Genomic DNA, 23,652 nt, shown 5'->3' with positions numbered 1-23,652 from the left:
AAGGGAAAACAGCCCTTCAACACTGCTTCATTCTTTTTTTTTATCTGAGTTTTTAATTTTTAAAATTTATTTTAATTGGAGGCTAATTACTTTATAATATTGTGGTGGTTTTTGCCATATATGCACATGAATCAGCCATGGGTATACACATGTTCCCCATCCTGACCCTTCCTCCCACCTCCCTCCCCATCCCATCCCTCAGGGTCATCCCAGTACACCAGCCCTGAGCACCTTGCCTCATGCATCGAACCTGGACTGGCGATCTATTTCACATATGAGAATATACATGTTTCAATGCTATTCTCCCAAATCATCCCACCCTCGCCTTCTCCCACAGAGTCCAAAAGTCTGTTCTTTACATCTGTGTCTCTTTTGCTGTCTCGCATATAGGGTTATCATTACCATCTTTCTAAATCCCATATATGTGTTAATACACTGTATCAGTGTTTTTCTTTCTGACTTACTTCGCTCTGTATGATAGGCTCCAGTTTCATCCAACTCATTAGAACTGATTCAAATGCATTCTTTTTAATAGCTGAGTAATATTCCATTGTGTATATGTACCACAGCTTTCTTATCCATTCGTCTGCTGCTGGACATCTAGGTTGCTTCCATGTCCTGGCTATTGTAAACAGTGCTGTGATGAACATTGGGGTACACATATCTCTTTCAATTCTGGTTTCCTTGGTGTGTATGCCCAGCAGTGGGATTGCTGGGTCGTATGGCAGTTCTATTTCCAGGTTTTAAGGTATCTCCACACTGTTCTCCATAGTGGCTTTACTAGTTTGCATTCCCACCAACAGTGTAAGAGGGTTCCTTTTTCTCCACACCCTCTCCAGCATTTATTGTCTGTAGACTTTTTGATACAACACTGCTTCATTCTTAAAGGAGAAGTCAGCAGCTTGAGGAGATGCAGGGCTATCCCCAGGGCCACTAGGAGGCTGCTACAGGGAGATCTTGTGGCCTGGAGCCTGCAGATCAGCCTTGGGACAGACTGCCTCTTCTAGGTTCTACCCCTGCTCTCTCATCTCCATCATTCTGGCCTGTGTGTACCTGGAAGGTTGCCTGGAGGCACGCTCATATGGAAGCATCTCAAACACGGAGCTGAGCTTATAAAACCCTGGAAGGGCTTCTGTCTTGCTGTATCTCACTGTTCACTGAACCCAGGGTAGGCAAGGCGGGAGTGGAGAAGCTAGAAGAAGGAGGCATAGGAAATGCAGGCATTCTTTATTCGCAGCAGCAAGGGAGACCTGCTTTACTCTCTAATGGCTGACACAGCAGCAATGACGACTGTGCAATTCAACTCTACATGACCCGCCTCGACTTCACTGGACTCTACTCAACTTGCCCCCTGCAAGAGCTTTTCAGGTGGTGCTTATATAGCTTTACAGAACAAAAGTGGCCTGTGGTCAAGGGGGTCATCATGACCTGCATGCATAATGCTATAAGTGATCTCAGCTATTACATAACCATGTATTTACAATCGTGGGACAAGAGAGCCTGGCCACCCCCATCTTGGCTAATTTGCTCTTCCCCTACAGCATCTCCACTGAAGGTCCCCGAGAAGGCAACAAAGGAGAATTATGCCACACAAAGCCCTTCCAAGTCATCTTCACTTGTTTCTCCCCTGCTCACGTCTCTTTCAGGCACTCCTCTGCTGGCTCCACATCCTCTCTGCTCCTCGTCCTCATCTCCACACACACCCACACGCCACCCCCATTACTCCTCTAGTCCTTAGTCCTTTCTCCCAGATCTTAGTTTTCCTCCCATAGAACAGCCTGGCTGGCCCGTAGCTGCTGGTACATCACACAGACCCAGTACTGACAGAACTGGTCATGGCAAAGGGTGTGTTCTGCCTTAGAAGGTAGAACGAGGAGAAGGAAGAGGGTCAGGGCAGGGAGGGGAAGGATGGAATAACTTCTTCAGTATTTTTCCTTTCACCCTGCCTAATTTCCAGGGCTGTTCAGCCACAGGGACATTTAGAGAAGGGCTCTGCAGGGGTGAAACTCCACAGTAATATCAGAGGTCTGCTTACAGCTGGTAGAGGAAGTAGCCCAACCCATCTTGGGAATCCATTCAAAGTGCCCTTGCTGGAGAGGCTGACAGTTTGGACAGAAGGCAGTTTGATTCTTTGGGTCATGGTGAGATGGATGTATGGGGACATCAGAAGACAGAGACTGGTTCTTAGTCCCTATATAATGCAGAGCTGTGCCAAGCAGTCCAGGTGTTGTCCATTTTGCTTCTGAGACCAGGCTCTTCAGCTGCCTGTCACGGAGGGTAGGAGATGGAAGAGCAGAAGGCAGAGGGCCAATGCAGTGAGTCCCAGAAGATTGTCCCAGCAACACACAAGAGCTGTGACCCCCTAGTTACTTTTTCAAGAGTGAAAATTGTGGGCCACAGGTAAATCCCATTCCTAGTTTTCCTTGTAAAGCAGAATAGCATAAAGGGTTCAGACCCCAGAGCTAGATCACCTGGGTGTGTATCCTGGCTCTCATTTACTAGCTGTATTACTCTGGACAGGTTATTTAACTTCTTCATACCTTAACTTCCCTAACTGTAAAATGGGAGTAATAATGACACCTATTTTATAAAACTGTTGTGAGGATTAACTAACACATGCAAAGCACTTAGAATGACGCCTGGAACACAGTAGGCATGCAGTGAATGTTACTGTATAGTGGTTTCGCCTTTTGTGCACACAGCTTCCTCGAGGGTCCTTCTCTAAGAATCGGCATGGCAGGTTTCTAAGCAAGGAGCTTTAAGCAGAAGATGGCAAGGGGTTTTCTTTCTCCTTTACCTAGAAGGCAGCCAGTTTTTAAGGGGGAAAAAAAACCCCAGCACACTTTTTTGAGAACAAGGGCCATAATCCATGAGCCCTATCTGTTGCTGTAAGAAGGAAAATCATCCATTACGTGCCAGGACAGGGATTCCAAACACCATTTGAGGGCTTGAATTCCTCCTTCTCTTCTCACGCTTTTTTTCTTTTTCCTCTTCCCTATCCCCCTTCTTCCCCCTCACTTTAACCCAGAGCATTCTCAGTGGGGTAGGGGTCAGCGTAGGGGCTTACCCTGGGCATGTCTACTTGCTGGGATGGGGACAGAAAAGACACAGACAGGGGTGGAGTGCAGTGAGGGGCAGGAGGGACCATGCTGGTTCAGAGGGGTCCAAGGATTCTTCTGTGGGTTAGGGAAGATTTTCTGGGGTTGAAGCAGTACAGCTGGGTCTTGGATAGCTGTAATTAGACTGAAGGAAAGGGGATAAGAGTGTTGCTGGTGTAGGGAACAACACAAAGGCATGGAGGCTGTTGGAGGAAGGACAGGAAGGGCTGTGGCCTGATATGAAGCTGGAGAGAAAAAGGCTGCCGGCCAAGGAAGCACTGGGGAGCCACGATGACGGTAATGCCCACTGCCAGGATTCCAGGTACCATCAGTGTGTTGTACACTCAGTTTCTCACTTAATCCTTATAATACCTCCTGTTACAGATGGGGAAGCTGGGACCTGAATGTGGGAACTGACTCAGGTCACACAGCCTTTCTCTAACCCAGAAACTAGATCCTCCCCCGCTTCACCCTCCCTCCCCTCCCCTTTCCTCTCTTCACCTGCCTTCCAAGTGCCTACTTGCCCCACCCAGTCCTAGTGAGTGGGGACCCTGAGGACGTTGTGCCAACTATAATGTCAAATCATTTTTAGTTAGGCACAGTCTCCTAGGGGGCATCCCAGGTGATGCCAGTGGTAAAGAACAATGCAGGAGACCCAAGAGATGTGGGTTCCATCCCTGGGTCGGGAAGAGCCCCCGGAGGAGGAAATGGCACCCCACTCCAGTACTGAGGTGGGCTGGCTAGAGCCTTCGGACCAGGAATCCCCTTGGTGGAGAGGGAGGGTATTTAAGGATCTAAACTGGGCCTCCACCCAGTGGGAAGCGCACCAATCAGAGAATGGCTTGCCTGCTCCCAGCATCTCATGAGTGCTCCATGGACACCTCAAGGCCAAGCTGCACAGTTCTGGAACCTGTGACCTGAGTCTCTGCTCCTCTCCATCAGCTTCCTCATCTGTGATTTGGGAATAAAAACCTCTATCCTCGAATCCAGAAGTGATGTGAAGACAAAACAGGACCAGCTGTGAAAGAACTTGGAAAGTTACAAATTTCAGGACTTCCGTGGTGGTCCAGTGGTTAAGAATCCACGTGCCAATGCAGGCGACATAGATTCAACACCTGGTCCAGGAAGATTTCACATGCCGTGGGCCAACAAGCCTGCGAGTCGCAACTGTTGAGCCCTCGACCAGCTACTGAAGCCCATGTGCCCCAGAGCCCGTGCTCCCGCAACAAAGGAGCCACAGCAGTAGGGGCCCACACACCACAACTAGCGAGGAGCCCCCACTCACTGCAACGAGAGAAAGCCCGCAAGCAGCAGCACAGACCCAGTGCGGCCAAAAATAAGTGAATAAATACACAAAAATGAAGTCTAAAAAAATAAAATCACAAATTTCAGGTGGGAGGGGCCATCATTATTATTGGAGAGGGGCAGTGACTTCCAGGAAGACGATCCCCGCACCATACCAAAATTTCCCCAAAAGAGTTGAGAGAAACCAATGTATAGGAGACAAGAATCTGATTTCAAACAGAGACAGAGAAAGGCACGCCCGGGGAAGCTCAAGCCCACTCCATACTTTTCAGACGAGGCCCAGGGAAGTGAAAGGATTTACCCAACGTTACACAGCAAGGAAAAGGCAGAGAGGTAATAGGCCAGGCAGAGCTCTCTTCCTTACTATCAATTTCCCATTGAAGAGGGAGAGATACGCTGGCCGCTTTGAGGCAGGGCTGAGGCAAGGTTGAGGTGAGGGATTTACCGGAGACTGGTCTCAACTCAAAGGGGATGAGCTTTCTCCCTACAGCCATTTCCTGTAATCCAAGGGAAGCAGCTAGCAGGGCCCCGAGGTCCTCCCAGTCTCACGAGGTAGTCAGGCAATCCCTGAGTGTCTACCACCCTACACTATGCCCAGCCATGCCTACTCATCTGGACGCACGGGGTGAGGGGTGTGTGTTTGGGGCTGGAGGGGGTTGATGGCAGCCACAGTCCTCTTGGGCTAAGGGGAACATGAGTATCCTCTCTGGGAAGGCAGAACCTAGGCCCAAGGAGGACAATACTGCTGAGGGCTCATCAGGGATCTGGAATTAGCAAAGGCTGTCTGGAGGAGCACGGTGTTTGAAGCTCCTGAAATCTGAATTTGCCACTGCCATTGCCATTGGCATCCTGAATTTGCCAGGAGCTACCATTTCCTGACTTTGACACTGGTCAAAGTTACTTCGCCTTCATGACCCATAGAGAAGGCACAGTGAGATCCACCTTCAAGGGGCGGAGTGAAACAGTAGAAGCCACCCACACCTTGCCTATGGTGGGGGGTGGGGGGAGGCGGGGCAGATCGGCCTCAGGTAGGAGTGTAGGTTTGGCAGTGGTAAATTGGCTCCTGAAAGGACTAGGTAACGACAAGAAGGAAGTAAAGGAAGTGAAGTCTTAACCAATTCTCGGGGTCTTTTTGTGGTGGGTGTTGCTTTACTCGGTCAAGGTTCCACGTGGGGGGATTGGGGAAAACCGGCCAGAAGAGGGCGCAAGAACCGCGTACCCCAGATCGCCGCCGGAGAAGGAGGGGGCAAGGGGGCGCAGGGCGGGCCTCTGGAAACGTGGGGGCGTAGTCACAAAGGGTGGGGCTCCTGGAGCTGCTTGGGGAGGATTGGGGGACGGTCAGAACTGGATTGGCTACAGAGGTGGGAGGGGCGGGGCGTTTGGGGGCGCCAGGGGCTGGACCCGGTCGCACTTACAATGGGATTCGCCGTGAAAGACCTGGTAGGAGGCGTGGCCTGGGCGGGGTAAAGGGGCAGGACGGGGAGCAGCGAGCTCCCAGGTTGGCCTGAGGCGCGCACTGCTCCCCCTGGTGGCGGGTCTCTCGGCTGGCAGTGTTTCTCAGAGTACCTGTGTCAGTGGTGTTTGTGGGTCTGAGGTTGCCATGTTGAGGGTCCCTGGAGCAGGAGGCGTTTCTGCCCGAAGGCAGTAGGTGCGCCACCCTGACTGTATGCCCGCGGAGCTGACCACACTCGGACGATTCGTGTTGCAGCGAGTGCTGGGGGGAGGTAGCTCTGCCCGCCGAGCTCCCAAGGGGCTCATCTGGAGGGCTGCTTCAGTCAGCCTCTGCTCCAGCGATCTGTCGGCTCCTCCCCGAATCCCTCCCCTCCCCACCCCCCACAACTCCCGATTCCCAGCCTAGCGCGCTCCCGGAGCCCACCCCCTCTTTTGCGCGCGAGGCCCCGCCCCCCACCCCCTTTCCTCTGCCACAAAGTTTATTTGCAACAAAAGGGAGCTAGGAGAGAGCAGCTCAGAGGGAGGGAGCGGGAGCAGAAGCTCGAGGAGAGGCAGGCCGGCCGGCTGAGGAGGGGGCGCAGAGCCGAGGAACGGAGCGTCGGGATCCTGCCGGGACCGGGTCGGGCCAAGATGCTCCGGGCCGCACCGGGCGAGGCGGGGGCTGGGCCCAGGAGTCGACGCTGAGCGGGAGGGGTCGCGCGGGATGGAGCCGAGGCGACCCGCGCGCCCAGAAACTTGAGCCGCCGCAGCTACACCTCTGCTTGGGTCTCTGCACCCTTACCCCGCTAAGTGCCTCGCACTGCGACTTGCGAGACCCCGTCTTTGGGACCCCGGCCGCTGCGCTCCTTCGGGACGGGGGCGCAGGGGGGGTTGGCCGCGGCTTCCCGAGGCCAGCCCCCCCAGAGTGAGTCCCGCCACCATGGCGGACGGGGCGCCCCGGCCCCAGCTATATCGCAGCGTCTCGTTCAAGCTCCTGGAGCGCTGGAGCGGCGGGCCCGGGCAGAGGGAAGAGGCCACGGACGCTCCGGGACTGCGGCGCCGCTCCTCGTGCCGACCGGTCGCGGCCGTCCCGGCCCAGCCCTCCCGGCGCGTGTCCAAGCTGGCGTCGGGGCCCCCGGCCGCCCCCGCGCAGCCGCGCCCGCTCCGCAGCCTCTCGCCGTCGGTGCGCCAGCTCTCCCGGCGCTTCGACGCACAGCGTCTGGACGACAACTCCACCGGGGCCCGAGACGGGGGCGTCTCCCCGGCGACAGGAGAAGAGGCAGCAGAGGGAGCCGCGCGCGGAGCCTGGCCCAGCGTCACAGAGATGCGCAAGCTCTTCGGGGGCCCTGGCTCCAGGCGGCCCAGTGCCGACTCAGAGGCCTCGGGGACGCCCAGCCCTGACGGGGCCGCGTGGGAGCCCGCGACCCGGGAACCCCGGCAGCCCCCGACGCCACCTCCTCGGACGTGCTTCCCTTTGGCGGGCCTGCGTACGGCGCGGCCGCTGCCCGGCCCGGGGACCGAGGGGAGGAGGCGGCGGCAGCAACAGGAGCGAGCGCAGCGTCCGGCGGATGGTTTACATTCTTGGCATAGCTTCTCCCAACCGCAGGCCTGGGCCCGGGCCTCCTCCTCCTCCATCGCTTCCTCCTATCCTGTCAGCCGCAGCCGGGCTGCCAGCTCCAGCGAGGAGGAAGAGGAGGGCCCGCCGCCGCCGCTGCCCGGGGCGCAGAGTCCGGCCTACCACGGCGGCCACTCCTCGGGCAGTGACGAGGACCAAGACGGTGAGGGTGGCCACTGCCGGGGAGGGAGGACGGGACCCAGGGCTGGAAGCTCCTCTTTGGATAAAGACTGTAGGCCAGACAGTTATGGGTTAAATCCGAGCATTATGGACTCGGCAGGGGGATCTGGGAGCCCCGATCCCCCAACTCCTCCAAGAGCTCCTAGCGAGGAAGGACCCCAGGAGTGGGGTGCTGGCTCTCCTCCCTGTGTTCCAGGTCCCCAGGAAGGACTTCGGCCCTTGTCAGACACTGTGGGGGGGACGTTCCGCGTGGCCAAGGTGAGCTTTCCCGCGTACCTGGCCAGCCCTGCAGGCTCCCGCGGTAGCAGCCGTTATTCCAGCACAGAGACTCTCAAGGATGAGGAGCTGTGGGCCAGCCGGGGTTCTGGGAACTGGGGCGTGTATCGCTCCCCCAGCTTTGGAGCCGGGGAAGGGCTCGTCAGGCCCCAGGTGCGAAGCCGCACCAAGGGACCTGTGGGCACCACGAGGGTATCGCGGGATGGAGGACTGGACCTGGACAAGAGCCGGCAACGGAAGTCCCTGTCGAATCCGGATATTGCCTCGGAGACCCTGACGCTGCTCAGTTTCCTACGTTCAGACCTTTCAGAGCTGAGGGTCCGAAAGCCTGGTGGACGACCTGGAGACCTTGGAAGTGGCCCGGTAGATGGCAGAGATTCACCATCAGCAGATAGCTCGGTGGGGCAACTTGGGCCCATGCCTGCCCCAGCCCCAGCATCATCTGGCACCCGCCCCACACTGAAGGACTTGACGGCCACCCTTCGAAGGGCAAAGTCCTTTACCTGCTCTGAGAAGCCCATGGCCCGCCGCCTGTCCCGCACTGGTGTCCTGAAGCCCAGCTCCTCTGAACTCCTGCTGGCAGGCCCAGGTGCTGAGGAGGACCCACTGCCCCTCGTCATCCAGGATCAGTATGTTCAAGAGGCCCGTCAGGTGTTTGAGAAGATCCAGCGCATGGGTGCCCAGCAGGATGATGGCAGTGATGTCCCCCCTGGGAGTCCTGACTGGGCAGGAGACGTGACCAGAGGGCAGCGGTCTCAAGAAGAACTCTCCGGCCCTGAGTCGAGTCTGACAGATGAGGGCATTGGAGCGGACCCTGAGCCTTCTGTTTTAGCATTTCGCAGCCTGAGTCCCACAGGAGTTTGGCGACCCCTCTCCTCGTCCTCAGCCCAGACCAACCACCATGGCCCTGGGGCTGAAGAGAGTCTGGGAGGGTGGGCCCTGGTGTCCCCTGATACCCCTCCCACACCTGGTGCCCTCCGCCGCAGACGCAAAATCCCACCTTCAGGCCCTGGTGGGACTGAACTGAGCAATGGGGAGGCAGGTGAGGCCTACCGGTCTCTGAGTGACCCAATTCCACAGCGCCACCGGGCCACCACCTCTGAGGAGCCCTCTGGGTTCTCTGTGGATAGCAACCTCCTGGGTTCACTGAGCCCCAAGACAGGGCTTCCGACAGCCCCAGCTGTGGACGAGGGCTTGACCAGTGGCCACAGTGACTGGTCTGTAGGCAGTGAAGAGAGCAAGGGATACCCCGAGGTTATTCAGAGCATTGTTCAGGGGCCGGGTGCCTTAGGGTGTGTGGTGGATGACAGGGTTGCTGGCAAAGCCCCCAAGAAGAAATCTCTGAGTGACCCCAGCCGCCGTGGGGAGCTGGCTGGGCCTGGATTCGAGGGTCCTGGCGGGGAGCCCATCAGAGAGGTCGAGCCCATGTTGCCTCCGTCCAGCAGTGAGCCCATCCTGGTTGAGAGGCAGGCAGAACCAGAAGAGCCCAGTCCTGCCAGGGGCCGGGCACAGTCTGAGAGGGCCCTACCTGAGGCCCCACCTGCCTCTTCCACTGCCCATCATGACTTCCACCTTGACCCAAAACTTGCTAACATTCTGTCCCCACGGCTCATTCGCCGTGGTTCCAAGAAGCGCCCAGCCCGGAGCAGTCATCAGGAGCTCTCAAGAGAGGAGGGCAGTCAGGACCAGGCTGGCAGCCCGTCTCTGGCCCGACCCTCCTCCAAACACGTTCGCCATGCCAGTGTGCCTGCCACCTTCACACCCATCATGGTGCCTGAGACACCGACTTCTGTTGGCCCCCCTGTGGCTGTGCCGGAGCCCATGGGCTTCCCTGCTAAAGCCCACCCCACAATGCAGGCACCATCTCTTGAGGACGTCACTAAGCAGTACATGCTGACCCTCCACTCCAGTGGGGTCCCTGCCCCAGTGCCCGTGGATATGCCCTGCCTGACTCCGACCGCACCACCGTCTGCGGAGGTCAAGCCCCCTGAGGCAGCCCGGGCTCCAGATGAGCCTGCCCCAGCCAGCAAGTGCTGCAGCAAGCCGCAAGTGGTGAGTCTTAGTGTGGGGCCTTCGGGGTGGGGCTGATGCAGGGCCGTGGATATGACTTCTGCAGGAGTCTCTTGAGTGTGCTCATTGGGCAGGTGCCCAGGTGTGAGGGAGCTTCTCAGGTCCTGGAAGTGCCCAGGTGGTTTTAAGAGTGTTAATGAGCCAGGCACATGGCTCCTGTCTACTCAGGCCCCAGAGGCTTCTGCTGGTGCTAATGTCAGAGGTTCTTATCTGCTCCAGCGTATTCTGGGTGATAATTACAAAGGGTTCTAATCTGGTCCTTTATATATTTTTCGGGGAATAGTTTTATAGATTCATATCTGGTTTTTTATCAATACATGAGCTGTGAGGGTGGTGGAACTTTCTCAAGCGCCTTGCTGACCTCCTGTTTGGAGGCCCACAGATGACATGGGTTTGCCCTTCATCATGTGGCTTGCCTGTGGTAGATCAAAATCTGGGTCTGAGCCTGGGCCTGGGAGAATTGAAGAGGTACAAGGCATGACTTTATCTCCATAAAGTGGAGAGGGCTTCATAAGGTACATTGGCAGCCCTGGCTTTTCTCTGTAACTAAACTCCCCATCCGTAAAAATTGGGGGTTTTGGACAAGGTGGTGCCTCTATCTCCTTCCAGCTGTGCTATACAGATTTGTGGGGTGTCTGTGGCTTGGCACACTCTTTGGACCTGAAATCTGCCAAAGCCTCCTCCAGTTAGAATGAGGACCTCTCGGGTAGGGCAGGGTCAATGGAAGGGCTGTCAGCAGACAAGACTTGGGAGCACTTGTCCCTCATCGTGCAGGCTTGTATCTTCTCCCCGCTCCCCCTTTCTGGTGATTCTGAGATGCTTCCTCCTTCCTCTGCCAGACCGCAGGGGCTGGGACTCATTCTTCCAGAGACCTCCTCTCTGCCTTCTGTCTTTAGCTGTTTCTGGAGTTTGGGCTGTTGGGTTCACATCGGTTCTAGGCAGTGTGATGGCCTGGCATCTCAGATGGAAGCTAGATTTGAGGCTCTGGCTTGAGTCTGGAGTGGAGATGGCCTGGGGTTATTTCAACCATGGCTCACACATCCACTGTGTTCCCTGCAGAGTGAGGAACCTAAAAACCCTAAACCTTGGACTAATTTGGTCACTGCCGGTTGTCAGTGCTCTCACGGCCCCCTCTGAACTCTCTTGCTCTCTGTTTCTCCCCCGTCTCTAGTTTTTCCTAGTCCTGGCTCTGGTGTCTCAGAGGCTGCAGTCAGTGGGCAGGGAGAGGGAACATTTGGGACCTGTCCTTCCTCCTCAGAGCTTGGTAGAGCTCAGAGCTCAGGTGCTTGTTGTCTTTGTGGGTGTGGGGAGGGATGACAGCAGGGGCAGCTCCTGCCAGGGACCCTCTCCCCAGATACTTTTCTCATATAATTGTCTCCTCTGGGAGCCTTGAGGAGTAAGTTAGGGGAGTGAATCGAGGGACTTGGGGAGACTGCGGGGAGGGGGCCCTCCTCCTAAGAAGAGGCAATGAGAGGAGGTGGGAGTTTTTGCGGAATTGACTCCAGGTTTGCTCTCATCACATTGTCCCCCACCTGTGCCTGATCTCAGGGAGAAGCTTAACTCCCCTCAACGCCCCACATGCCCCATGCTGCCCCTAAGGGGGTATGAGGTGGGACATACCTGCTCATAGCACAGGCTTCTCCCTGTGCTCAGTGGAGGCTCTCTCCAGCCTCCAAGCCTTTGCTCGCTCCAGTCCCCTTCTCTCTCCAGGCCCTCTTACCCCTTAGAGAACTGGTGAGTCTGTCATTGGAAGAGCAGCATTTGAGCCCAGGCTCCAGATCCCTGTGTGGTCTATGGTCAATCACATCCCTGATTTTTGCCTCACCTTCGCCTTCTGTAAGTAATGATCTCTACCTGGCAGGCTTGTGTATACTGCGCGTGGGTGGTATGATCACGCCCTTTCTGGGGGCAGGAGAAAGGGGAGGAAAATAGGGTTCACTGTCCCAGCTGCTTCTCAGTGACCAGCCTTGGCCTCTCCTCCCCATGCCCTACTGCTTTCTGAGCACAGGACTGGGCATTCTGGCCTCAGTATAACCTGGTGGACTTCAGTCAGCTCAAAAGAGATTCACCGTCCCCTGACTCCCAACTCACTCATAAAGCCTGGAAGTTCTCCCATCTGCTAGCCCTAATCCCTCCTGCTGTCCCGTTCCTTCTGGCTCCAGGAAGATGGGGAGCAGTTGTCCAGCCCTCCTTCTGGCCTCTGTGGAGGAGACAAGGTCCCTTTGTTTCAGGCCTGGGGTTCCAGTCACGTTCCCTGGGCTGTGGGTGGAGATGGTGTGGTGTGGGCTCCAGAATAAAAAGAGAAGAGGCTGTCACGCTTTGCTGATGAGGCAGAAACCAGTGTGAGCCCAACCAGGGGGCTGGCAGGAGAGGCTCCGGGGATGGAGGGGGCTCCTGCCCCACCCTTGGGCTGTGAGGAGCCCCTCAAAATCAGGTCTCTCCCACCCCAAAGTCTGTTTCTACCCTCTGGTTGGTGCTGCCTCCGCTGTTGGGAGCAGGAAGCCTGGTACCAGGCCCAGCTCTGCTGAGACCTGAGCAGAGTCGTCTTGGGTTTCACAATTTTCCCATCTGTACAGTGAGTGGTTAGACTGCCTGGTCTTTGAAAGTCTATAGGATGGGCTCAGCCTGTAGGGTGGTCAAGGGAAACAGAAGGAGTCAGGATATGGCTGGAAGGGAGAGAAAGGCAGCTCTATGCAACAGCTGTAAGGACCTAGGAGCCCAGGGAATAAGGGATCACTCATGGTCACTTTCCATGAACACTTGCTTGCAGATGTACTGGGTGGAGGAGGCCCAGCTGTGGAGCATTTCTGCCCTGCCCCCTCCCACGTGCCTTGTCATTTCCATTTAGGTCCACAGTAACCTGGAAGATCAGCAGTTTTTCATCCCAAGGCTTCCCTGTCCTGGCCCTAAAGTACAGAGTTGATCCAACCTTCTGTCCTCAAGTACCTGATACCCATTTGAGAGAATTGGCAACTCTAGTCCAGAAACAAGAAGTGGCTTGTGTCTCAGAATCAGATGGATGGACTCAGAGAACTTTAGCATATTGAAATGGCAGTAACAGCGACTGACATTTATCAAGTACATACTATAAAGAATCCGCCTGCCAATGCAGGAGAGGCGGGTTCGATCCCTGGGTCAGGAAGATCCACTGGAGAAGGAAATGTCAACCCGCTCCAGTATTCTTGCCTGGGAAATTCCATGGACAGAGGAGCCTGGTGGCTACAGCCCATGGGGTTGCAAGTCAGATATGACTTAGCGACTAAACCACCACCACCATATGCCAGACTCTGAATGTTTCAGTCTTCAAAGATGAAAGCTGTCAGAATCTCACAAGGCTGAATTCTTAGAATTGCAGGCTCTTAGATTCCCACTGAATCCTAGAATGTCAGTGTTTTGGAGGTGAAGGGGCCTAAGGGTCCCTGTCTCTTTTCTCGATGGAATTGGCCTGCTATCTGAGTAATGGGATAGGGTCAGGGGTTAGTGGGGGCCTTTCCTGCACTCCCAACTGTCTGAACACTTTCATGGTAGTTATGGCCCCTCTGGGGCCAGGGTTTGTGGTGGGAAGAACTTCAAGACTCAGAAAGGAGAACACTGACTTTAAGGTCACCTAGTATGGCAGGGCAGAGCTGGGCTCATGCACCAGCCTGACCTTGCCTGCACCCCCTGCCCCCAGCAGACATGGCCCCTATCCCCCTCTTGCCCAGCCAGCTCCCTACCTTGCAGAGGACTGCCTGGCTACAGCTCTTTGTCACCTTTCTTCTGTCTCTCCTTGGCAGGGAACCCACAGGGTGGGGGTTCTCTCTTTTCCCTCCTTGGCTCTTCACTCTGATTTTTCCATGGAAACTGGCTCTGGGAGGGGAGGTGATTAGGACATTTGGAATTCTGAGCAGTACCAAATATCTATAATTAAATGTCTTGTCACCCAGGAGGAGGAGGTTGGGAAGGGGAGGACAGGCAGAGGGCTGTCCCTTTCGTCTGTTTATTCCCTGTCTTCCCCCCAACCCCAGTACTTTCTAAGAGTCCTGGGCTCTTAGGGGAGTGTGGCCCAGGAATGGGTCGTCCTCCCCCCACCACCGGGAAGAGCTGGGGGATGGACCAGAGTTGCGTCTGACATTTTCCAGCCCTGAATTTTCAGGACCAGCTGGACTTGGGAGGCTAGGAAGCTGCTGCTAATCCTGTCCCCAGCCCCCTCCCAGTGCCAGGACTTGCCTCTCCTGCTTCCTTCCCGCCCATCTGTGATCTCTCAGGCTACACGTGCTGCCCCGCAGTGGGGTGGAGGCACCGCCAGGCTGCTGAAGCACTCAGAGAATTCAGGATCTAGTAGCTGGCTGGAAGGGGCTGTGGGATGTTGAGGGACTGTCCTGGGTGCTGGCAGGAGATGCTCCCTGGAGGAGGCTCTGTCTGGAGCTCGGCTTTGAATATCCAGAGAAGAAAGGGAGAGGTTCTAGGAGGAGGGCACAGCATGGGCAGAGGCTAATAGGTAGGAAAGAACAGATTAAACTGTGTGTCCCAGGAGTTTGTTTCAGAGACTTGGGTGAGCTTTGATAAGGCAATGCATTCATCCTTGCAACAAATGCTTACTGAACCCCTGGACACTCGGGCACTCTTCTAGGCCCTGGGATACAGCTGCAAACAAAACAAAGGCCTGACCTCATGGAGTTTCCAGACTAGTGAGGAGACCTGTCTGTAAATGGGTGCCTTGTGCTTCGGAGAGAGATGAGGGCTGGGAAGCACAAGAAACCAGGATAAGGGACTAGAGGTTGACAAGGTTGGGGGAGGGATATATTAAATTAAGAAATCTGAATAAGGTCTCACTGGGGAGGTGAGATTGGAGAGCAGAGGCTTGGAGGGGAGCAAGACAGGCGGCTGTCTTTTGGGGAAGAGAGAAACAGCAAGTGCAAAGGCCCTGGGATAAAAGTCAAGAAGACAGTGTGAATGGAGTTAAGTAGGAGATAAGGTCAGAGTTAAGGGAGGGTGCAAGTGGGCTGGGGCCAGATGAGGTAGATTTCAGAGACGAATAGGAGGTCTTCCGTGTTTACTTGAGGTGAGACAGCAGGCCATATTTTGAGGTTCTGAGTTAGAGTAGTGACCTAATCTGACTTAGGCTTTCACAGGTCTGCTCTAGCTAGTCTATGGGGGTAGACTACAGAGGCCCAGGGGAGGGGGCATCAAGAAGCCACTGGAACAGTCTGGGTAAGAGATACCGGGGGCTTGGGCTGGGGCAGAGGCAACAGAGTAGGGGGTTTCTGCTGCAGCTCCTTGTGGCTGTAAGGGGTCACTTAGAGTGGGGAGGGGGAGATTGACAAAGCCCCCAGGGTCAGCTGGAGCTGTAGGCTGCACCAGACGCCCCTGTAGACCTCTGTTGGTGTGGCTCAAAGGCTAGGAGGGTGGAGGTTCTCAGGGCCCCAGTGAGGCAGGTGACAGTGACTTATCCCACTGGTGGCTCCTCTGCAGCCTCTGTGACACCTGTCAGCTCCAGCTTGCGTGTTACCTGAGACAGGGAGCTCGCGCCACCCACAGGCAGTGCTGTCCCCTCCTCCCCTCTGGGATGCTGGGGGGCATCCCAGTACATAGATGAAGCAGGCCCAGGGTGGACAGAGACTTGCCCCAGTCCTGGGATTCAAGTATGGAATTGGACCCAAAGTGCCCTCACTCCTAGGCCATACATTGGCCCCACAGAGTCCCCACTAAGCAGAGCTGGCAGGGATGATGGTAGTAGGGCGGGGGAAGGGGGAGCCCATGTTTCCCAGAAAGGCTTGCAGCCCTGGCATACTTATTGGGAAACGTGCCCAGGCAGCCTGGCGCCTTGGCTGGCAGGCCCTGAAACGGGGGCGCTGGGTCTCTTGGGAAGCAGCAGCCTGTTAGAACCATGCCCCACCATGGGAGTTGATCCTCCAGGCAACCCCCACCCCCACCCCCGGGCCTCTGGGGCATTCCAGGGGTGGACAGAGGCAGAGGAAGACTGCCAGGCTGCCATGCTCTGAGCTGAGACTGAGCCCCAGCCCATCGCAGGCAGGGGCCTAGGGCCCCAGCCAGGGTATCTGAACCCCCTCCAGTAGCTTTGGGGCTCTATGACATGTCAAGGTTGGCACTAGGCATCAGGAGACCTGGGTTCTAGGCTTGGCCTCTCCGTTTTCCTGCTGTGTGGCCTTAAGTAAGTCCCTTCCCTTCTCTGAGCCATAGATTCCTTCATGTTCTTGGGCACCAGGAAGAACTCCCTCTCCTGCTGGGAGAGGTAGCAGCTGTCCTTAGTAGGATCCCAGCTTGTATTAATAGACTGAAGTGCTGGTGGGTGGGATTCACAGTCCCCTTTAGCTTGCTGAGGAGACTGAGGCTCAGAGTGGGGCTGGAACTCACCCAGGCTTGGCCCCCAGGGACCCTATTCCCTACGACCAGCTGCTGCTCTGCACCCTTCCACACATATAGAGGGGGCCTCTCCCCCACACTTGTGGCAGATTGTGGGGCTCACTCGGGCCTGCACGCAGAAGTGTTGATGCTGCTGCTGTGTCGTGTTAGTACTTTCTTTGGGGTTTGGGGCAGTTGTGGAGCTCTGAAACACTCCCGGGGCAGGGAGAAGGGGAGAGGGGAGTCTCCAGAGGTACCTGAGGTGGGAGGAACATGAGCTAATTCCAGGGTCTAGGCTGGCAGATGGGTGGTGTATTAGTTTCCTATTGCTACTTAAGCAAATTACTACGTGTTTAGTGACTTAATACAAGTCTTATTTTATAGTTTTGGAGGTCAGAAAAAATGGGCTTCACTGAGCTAAAATTATGATGTTAGCAGGAAACCTTTAGGGGAAAACTGCCCTTTGTCTTTTCCATCACTGGAGGCTGTTGGCACTTATTGGCTCATGGCCCCTTCCTCCATTCTCAAAACTGTCAGTCAGGTGGCACAGTGGTAAAGAATCCACTTGCCAACGCAGGAGACATGAGATGTGGGTTCGATCTCTGGGTCGGGAAGATCCCTTGGAGTAGGAAATGGCAACTTGCTCCAGTATTCTTGCTGGGAAAACCCCATGGACAGAGGAGCCTGGCGGGCTATAGTGCATGGGGTCACAAAGAGACGCAAATGAGCGGCTCAACAACAACAACATAGTGTCTTCAGATCTCTCTCTCACGCTGAACTGAACCTCCTCCCTCCCTTGTAAGGACCGTTGTCATTACTCTGGGCCTATTTGGATCATCCAGGATGATATTCCCCTCTCAGAATCTGTAATTGCATCTGCAAAGTCCTTCTTGCCATGTAGGATAACATTCACAGATCATGGGGATTCAGACCATGTAGGATAATGTATTCGCAGGTCCTGGGGATTCAGACCATGTAGGATTACATAGTCACAGGTCCTGGGGATTCAGATGCAGACATCTTTGGCCTTTATTCTCCTTTTGACAGGTGGGCAGATGGTTCAGGCTGTCAACTTCTGGAAGCCAGAGCCCCCAGTAGGTGCTGGTCACCGGGTAGAACTAGTGAACGCAGGCCCCCTGCATTTATCCTGCACTCATTTCTTTTCCTGATCATTTGTCACTTTCATTCATCCATTCATTCAACAGTCATTTGTTGAGCCCTTGATGGGCAATAAGAACACACAGGGAAAGTTTGGACATCATCCCTGCTTGTCAGGGGTTCTCAACAAGGGTCTTAGCCCGCTGATGTGGGTGGGGTCCAGAGGGTGGCTGAGCCCTGCTCTGGTGGGAGAGGGACAGAAGAGCCAATGTGTTCCCCTGTGGATGGGTTTGGCTTCTAGAGTGGCTGCCTAAAAATTGGGATGAAGTAGCTCCCAAGAAGGGCAGTTGGCAGGAGAATGTAGAGCCAGGGCAGAGAGAGGAGTGGGATCTAGGGTAGAAATCACACCTCTGGGCTGGCTCAGGGCAGATGGCCAGGAGCTACCCCTCCCCCTGTGCTGGGAGCTTTGTGTTGGGCATTAGAGACCCTGGTGCTGTTGGACCAGAGTCAGGCCCCGAAGGGCTGAGGTGCTGCCTCAGAGATGGCCCTGAAGGGTGGCACGTGGAGGGTAAGGAGCATGGTCCGTGTCCCTTCTCAGGCTGGCTTTGGGACCCAGGGCAAGCATTATCAGACCCCTCTGAATCTGTAAAGTGGGTGAATTATCCCCTCACTCCATGAAAGATTATGATTAAGATTGAATGAAATCATGCCAGGAGGGTTTCCTCAAGAAATGTTAGCTCCTCCCCTTGTAACTGAGATGCTAGGATTCTGTGATCCTAAGAGACCCTGATTCCAAAATGCTCAGGTTCTCATCATCTCTTTCCAGCCGTGAAGCAGAGGACAGAGCTCTAGATAGGAGGGGGGTGTGGGTTCCTGGCTACATCTGTATGGTGGGTGACCCAGCAGCCTGGGCCTTTGGAGGTATGCAGAGGGGCTGGGTAGTGAGCTGGAGCCAAATGCCCACTGACCTGGCTCCTATCTCCCACTCCCTCACCCATTTTGTCATCACCAGTCCCAGCCTCGGAGCAGAGTGAGGTCCCAGACCCATTCGAACTGGCCTGTGAAGTGGATCTCAATCCCCTCTGCGACCCATCCTGGGCTGAGAGGCCCTTCCTGGTGGGAAGTCTGAGGTCCATGTGCCTGGTGGGCTTTGGGGTTAGACAGATGAGGGTTGACATCTCAGACCTGACCCTTGTCTCACAGCTGGGTGGCATCTAACAAGCCATTGCCCCTCAGCTCTGAGCCACAGTTTCCTGCTCTGCAAAGTGGGAATGCTAAGGAGTTACTGTGAAGGCCAAGAGAAAACTTACGGAGCGAATCCTCAGCCCATGACCCCAGGTCTGGAAGCTCTCAGAATTGTGGCCGATTTAAAGTGTATACTTCTGAGATTGCCAGTTCAGACCACAGAATCTCGTGGTTTCAAGATGAAGGAGTCTGAGGTGTTTTTTGTTTTTTTTTTTTTTTCTGCAGAAGACGTAACTTTTAACTTAATTTTTTCATACATTTGAGATTATTACTTCTTGGTTCTGAGATTCTGGGGCCAGGGAGAAGCGGGGCAGTCTTAGGCCAGTGGGAGAGCAGTTGGGGGACTGTAATGGTGGGGGCCAGGCTGAGGGAGCAAGCACCAGGTTGGTGTCTGTTTCCTGTTTATTGGTTCCCAGGGGGTGAGCAGGCCCTGCTCCCCGAGCAGCATGGAGCAGGAGGGAGGGAGGCCTGGGGTCCTGGCTGCCAGCCAGCCCCACAGCCTGGCCTCCTGGGACTGCTGAGACCCCCCCTCCCCCAAGCCCCCTTGGACAAACATCCAGTCCTTTCCCAGGACAGGGCATTGGAGGTCAAGGAGCAGATGTGAAGGGAAGGGGCAGAGGACAGGAAAGGACTCCCCCCACTCCCCCCCCAGAAAACCCTACTGGCTCCATCTTTCTTGACTGCCTATGTCACCGCGGTCTTGCTCCTGGTTCCTCACTGTCCCTGTCTGTCTCTCCCTGTGTCCCTGGGGTAGGACTGGTGTGAGATGTCCAGCTTCTTGGCAGACCAGGAGGCAGGAGAAGGAAGAGGGACAGGGCCTTTAATGCCGGGATGGCCTACTCGAGAAGACCCTTAGAAACTAGTGTGTCTTCTAATCACCCCTCATCCCTGCATTATTCAGTAGGGAAACAGAGTGAGGGAAGGGGTCTTGCCCAAGACCACACAGTAGTGGACCAGGCCCAGCCATCTGCCCGTGCACCTCACAGCTGGGTGTAAGGGGCCAAGCTGGTGAATTCTTGAGGGGGCAAGGGACATAGTCCCTTGGCGTTTTAGAGAATCGAGCTGAACCAGGCAGGAAAGAGAAGCCTCAGTGTATGTCTGGGGCCAAGAGGGCAGGGAGATCTCTGACCAGAGCGCATGGGGAGGGGCTGTGTATGCAGGAGCCAGGTTTAAAGCCTCAAGGCCGAGTGAAACCGCAGAGGCTTTGTCCTGTGGGCAGTGGGGAGCCGTGGAAGATAAGGAGCTGAGGAGGAGGAAGAGTGCCAGACGGGCACATTGAAAAGCATTCTCTGCTCATGGGGGGATGACTAGACTGGGGAGCAGGGAGGTTAGACCTGAGCTTAGGGGAGCAGGTGATACAGGGGTGGAGAGAAACTTACTAGGGCATAATTTGGAGGTAAAATTGAAACTGAAATTCAGAGGCCCTGTCCGAAGCTGGGGTAGGGGGAGTAGGGCCTGCCTTCCTTGTTGGAGTTAGAGAATGAGGCAGTGGACAGGGTGCAGGGTCATCTGAATCAACCTTCTGCCTCGGGGCAGAACTTCCGTCTGCATTTCTGGAGGGACGAGGGAGCTCTGAGCCAGCTTGGGTCCCTGCCTCCATGTTCCACGTGCTTTTCGTCTGAGTTCGGATCTTCTTGCTCCAGTGGAAGCGCCCTGCTTCTCAGCGGGTTCACCAGAGAACAGCAGAGCTCCAGGCTACACCCCCAGCCAGCCCTCTGGGAGCAACCTGGTTGGGGAGCGTGTGAGAAGAAAAGGAGCAGGCCTGTGCTCCCTGGCTGGCTAGGACCCAAGACAAGGCACTTGGCTTCAGTCTTCCCATCTGTAAAGTGGGAGTCCCAGAGGTGGCAGAGCCCAGAAGAGCTCTGGACTCTGCAGGCTCTCGGGAGCTGGGGGAAGAGGAACTGGTAGGTAGACAGGCAGACAGCCTTGCCAGCAGTGCTCACAGTGGGTCCCGTAGTTGCAGACAAAGTATCCTCATGATGTTTGTGTCACAGACCCCAAGACAGGTGCTGTTCTGTGGCCCTGCAGTCCTGGAGGCCTTCCTGGAGGAGAGGAGGGCAGAGGCTGTGGGAAGAGTAACTCAGATTTGGGGCCTGCTGCTGAGCTTCAGTTTCCTCATCAGAGGCCTAAGTATCCTTCTAGCTCTCTGCTACTTCTGGGCCCTCCTCTCTGCTCCTGCCTGGACCAGAGCTTCCAGGCTTCTCCCCAAGGCCAGCGGGGGCGTTGCCTGGGGCGGGTGAGGAATTTCCGAGGGAACAGCTAAATTCAGCCCTGGCTAAAAATAGTCTGGGCCTGGCCCAGAGGCTGAAGGAGGAGGAGGAGAAGGACAGAGCCTCGGAGCTGCTCATCCACTTGCCCCGCCTCTTCACCTGGACCCTGGGCCTGGGCTGGGAGGGCCTCCTCCTGCCTCCACCTCTTTCTTCCGCTCACCCCGGGCCTTTCCTCGCTGTGGGCACTGGCTTTCTGTTTGTTGTTCATCCTGTGCTCCTCCCACGGTCTTGCTCCTCTGTCTCTTGTCTCCTCTGCCTCTCCCTGCCTCAGCCGGGCCAGGACCAGGCCTCAGGAAGAGGGCCCTGTATAGGGTGATGTTCCTTCAGTGTCCTCGCCTGAGAGTCAGGACCCCTCCCCTACTCAGGACTCAGAGCTGTTGCAGCTCCTCTCTACTCATGGGGGGAGACAGGTCTCAAAAAATTGGGGGGCTGTGAAATGGGTGGAGCCTCCAGTTGACCCTGTGACTCAGTGCTTGGTTCAGGTCAGGTGACTCCACCTGTGGCAAGCCCTCCCGGTCCAGGCATGTGGTGGGGCATCAGAACACAAATGACACAGAGGGAGTGGGGAAGCAGGAGGAGGAGAGCCAGGTGCAGCCCCCGGGGAGTTCCCAGGCTGCCCTGAGCTCTTCCCACCACCTGTGGCCAGCCCTGTGTGGGCTCTGCCCTGGGGATCACAGGCCTGAGCAACCAGGCTGATGGTGCTTCCCTAGCCCGAACTGATTGGGGATGAGGGTGGGAACTAGACACTGAGGTCCAGAGTGAGTAAGGTACCAAGCTCAGGTCACAGAGCTCGGGAGTGAGGAATCGAGGCCTACCTCCCTCCAGGAGATGCAGGAGAGAGCCTTGTCTAATGCAGAGAGAACCGGAGGGAGGTGATGGAATGTCTGAGGAGGCCTAGTCCCCAGCACCTGCCTGAATAAGGTGCAGGCGAGGGAGTGGAAAGTCACTAGTCACAGCCACAGAGCTTGGAAAGCTCTTCCCATGTGCCTGGCCACTGGTCTGAGCCCTTTCCACATATTCCCTCATTTAATCCTCACGACCTGTCTTTGGGGAGGGGCTGTTTCCCTGTTTCACAGATGAGGGACCTGAGGCACAAGTTAGGAGTTGGGATCCAAGCCCAGACAGTCTGGTTCCAGAATCTGTGAATATAACTCGGGCTTCTGGATTTCAGGACTGCCGGAGTTGAGGGGTGGTGCCGTCGCCAAGGTGGGCATGTGGAAGGAGAAGGGTGGGTTTCGCTGGGCATGGGGAGCCCCTGGGACGCACAGTCCACAGCCCTAGTCCTCAGAACTAGCACATAGTAGTTGCTCAGTAAGTATTAGTTGCCTGGCTCAGTTGAATAGGAGAGGTCCTTGGGGAGTGCGAGTGGGTGATGTGCAGGCAGAGGGAATGTTTCCTCCTGTCCTGGGCCCAGGGATCTTCTCGGGGTGCTCGAGAGCCGTGGAGGTGGGTACTGGACTCCGGGCTGGAGAAAGCTCAGGCCCAGGAGGTTGGAAGGGTGCCGAGCTGAGCCACAGGCAGGAGAAGGAGGGTGGGGGTGGAGTGCAGGCCCGGCAGGGCTGGCGCAGTCCCGCCTGCAGTATCTGGAAAGCAGATCTCTTGGGCCATGGCCGGCGTGACTCAAATGGAGACAAAAAAACCTTCCATATTTGGACAAAGAGCCCAGAGAGGCCCGGACCCACAGCCAGCCCAGACTGCTTCCCCCACCCCCAGCCTCCTGCCCTGTCTCCCCCTGGGCCCTAGCCCTGAGCCCTGTCCCACGAGTGTAATTCTTGGTCCTCAGGCAGCACTGTGGCCCCTTCCCCTGTGTCATCAGGCCACCTTCTACGTGGCCAGGCCTGGGCCGTGTGTGCTGGGGAAGAAACACCCAGTGTTGGTCTCTGAGCTCCGCCTGGAGATGCAGAGGAGCCCTGGCAGAGCCTGCGGGCTGGATGGGGGACATAAAACCAATAGTTCCCATGAGGTGTGGGAGTTGACTGTAGACCCCCATCCACCCCAGTGTGAGCACAGCCTGAAGTCACAGCATGCAGACGCACACGCACACGCACACGCACACACGCACAATCCCCAGCGGACTTCTATCCCCACAGAGACATCTGGGCAGATCATCAAAAGTGAGGACCTAGCCTGAGTACCCCTCATACCTCACCTGGAGCAAGGTTTAATGACAGTGAAGCGGGAGTCAATACAGGCGGCCAGGTGTCAGCTTAACAAGGGATATGAGTTGGTGTTACCCATCTGGGGAGACGTGAACAGAGCAGTTCTTCCTTACCCTGGAACCCTGAGTGTCCAACATGGAGCTAAGCTGGACAGTGGACACTGGAACCAGGTGCCTGGGGAGAGGGCCTCAGCTTACCTTCTGCCTGGAGCAGGACCTCGCTCCCAGGGGGAAAGTCCGGCAGTTTGACTGAGGACTAGGTGCTCATTGTCACTGATGAAGTAACTGAACTGACTGCACAGCTGCTGCTGGCTTTTATAATTAGCCCTGGGTAATTAACTGTGGGATCAGCCTGGTAATGTGCTTGAAGAAAGCCTGGGGTAACCTTTAAAATTCAATTCCATTTCCATTCACTGTATATTGTGCTTGTATATTCAGGGTGAACATGTGGGAAGGGGTTCCTGCCCTAGGGAGTCCCATCTGAGAACTCAGACTCAGAAGGAGGGTAAGGGAGGTCGATGTGAGGCAGTGGCTAGAGCCTTGAAGAACCAATGGGGCCCT

At 55.8% G+C, this 23,652-nt stretch overlaps 1 protein-coding gene across 1 annotated transcript in view; it reads left to right on the top strand.

Annotated features, from left to right (window-relative positions):
* The window catches only part of ARHGEF17 (Rho guanine nucleotide exchange factor 17), a 57,485-nt gene continuing 40,172 nt past the window's right edge, over positions 6,340 to 23,652 (top strand). The window contains exon 1 of the mRNA XM_018059376.1: positions 6,340 to 9,957. Within this exon, the coding sequence (XP_017914865.1) occupies positions 6,775 to 9,957 (3,183 nt within the window). The 5' untranslated portion in view covers positions 6,340 to 6,774. The remainder of the gene's footprint in view (positions 9,958 to 23,652) is intronic.

Source organism: Capra hircus, chromosome 15 (genome assembly GCF_001704415.2).
Source record: "Capra hircus breed San Clemente chromosome 15, ASM170441v1, whole genome shotgun sequence".
In the NCBI taxonomy this organism is placed as follows: domain Eukaryota; kingdom Metazoa; phylum Chordata; class Mammalia; order Artiodactyla; family Bovidae; genus Capra; species Capra hircus.
The sequence above is the reverse complement of the archived record's forward strand: the minus strand, read 5'-3'. Positions and strand labels throughout refer to the sequence as shown.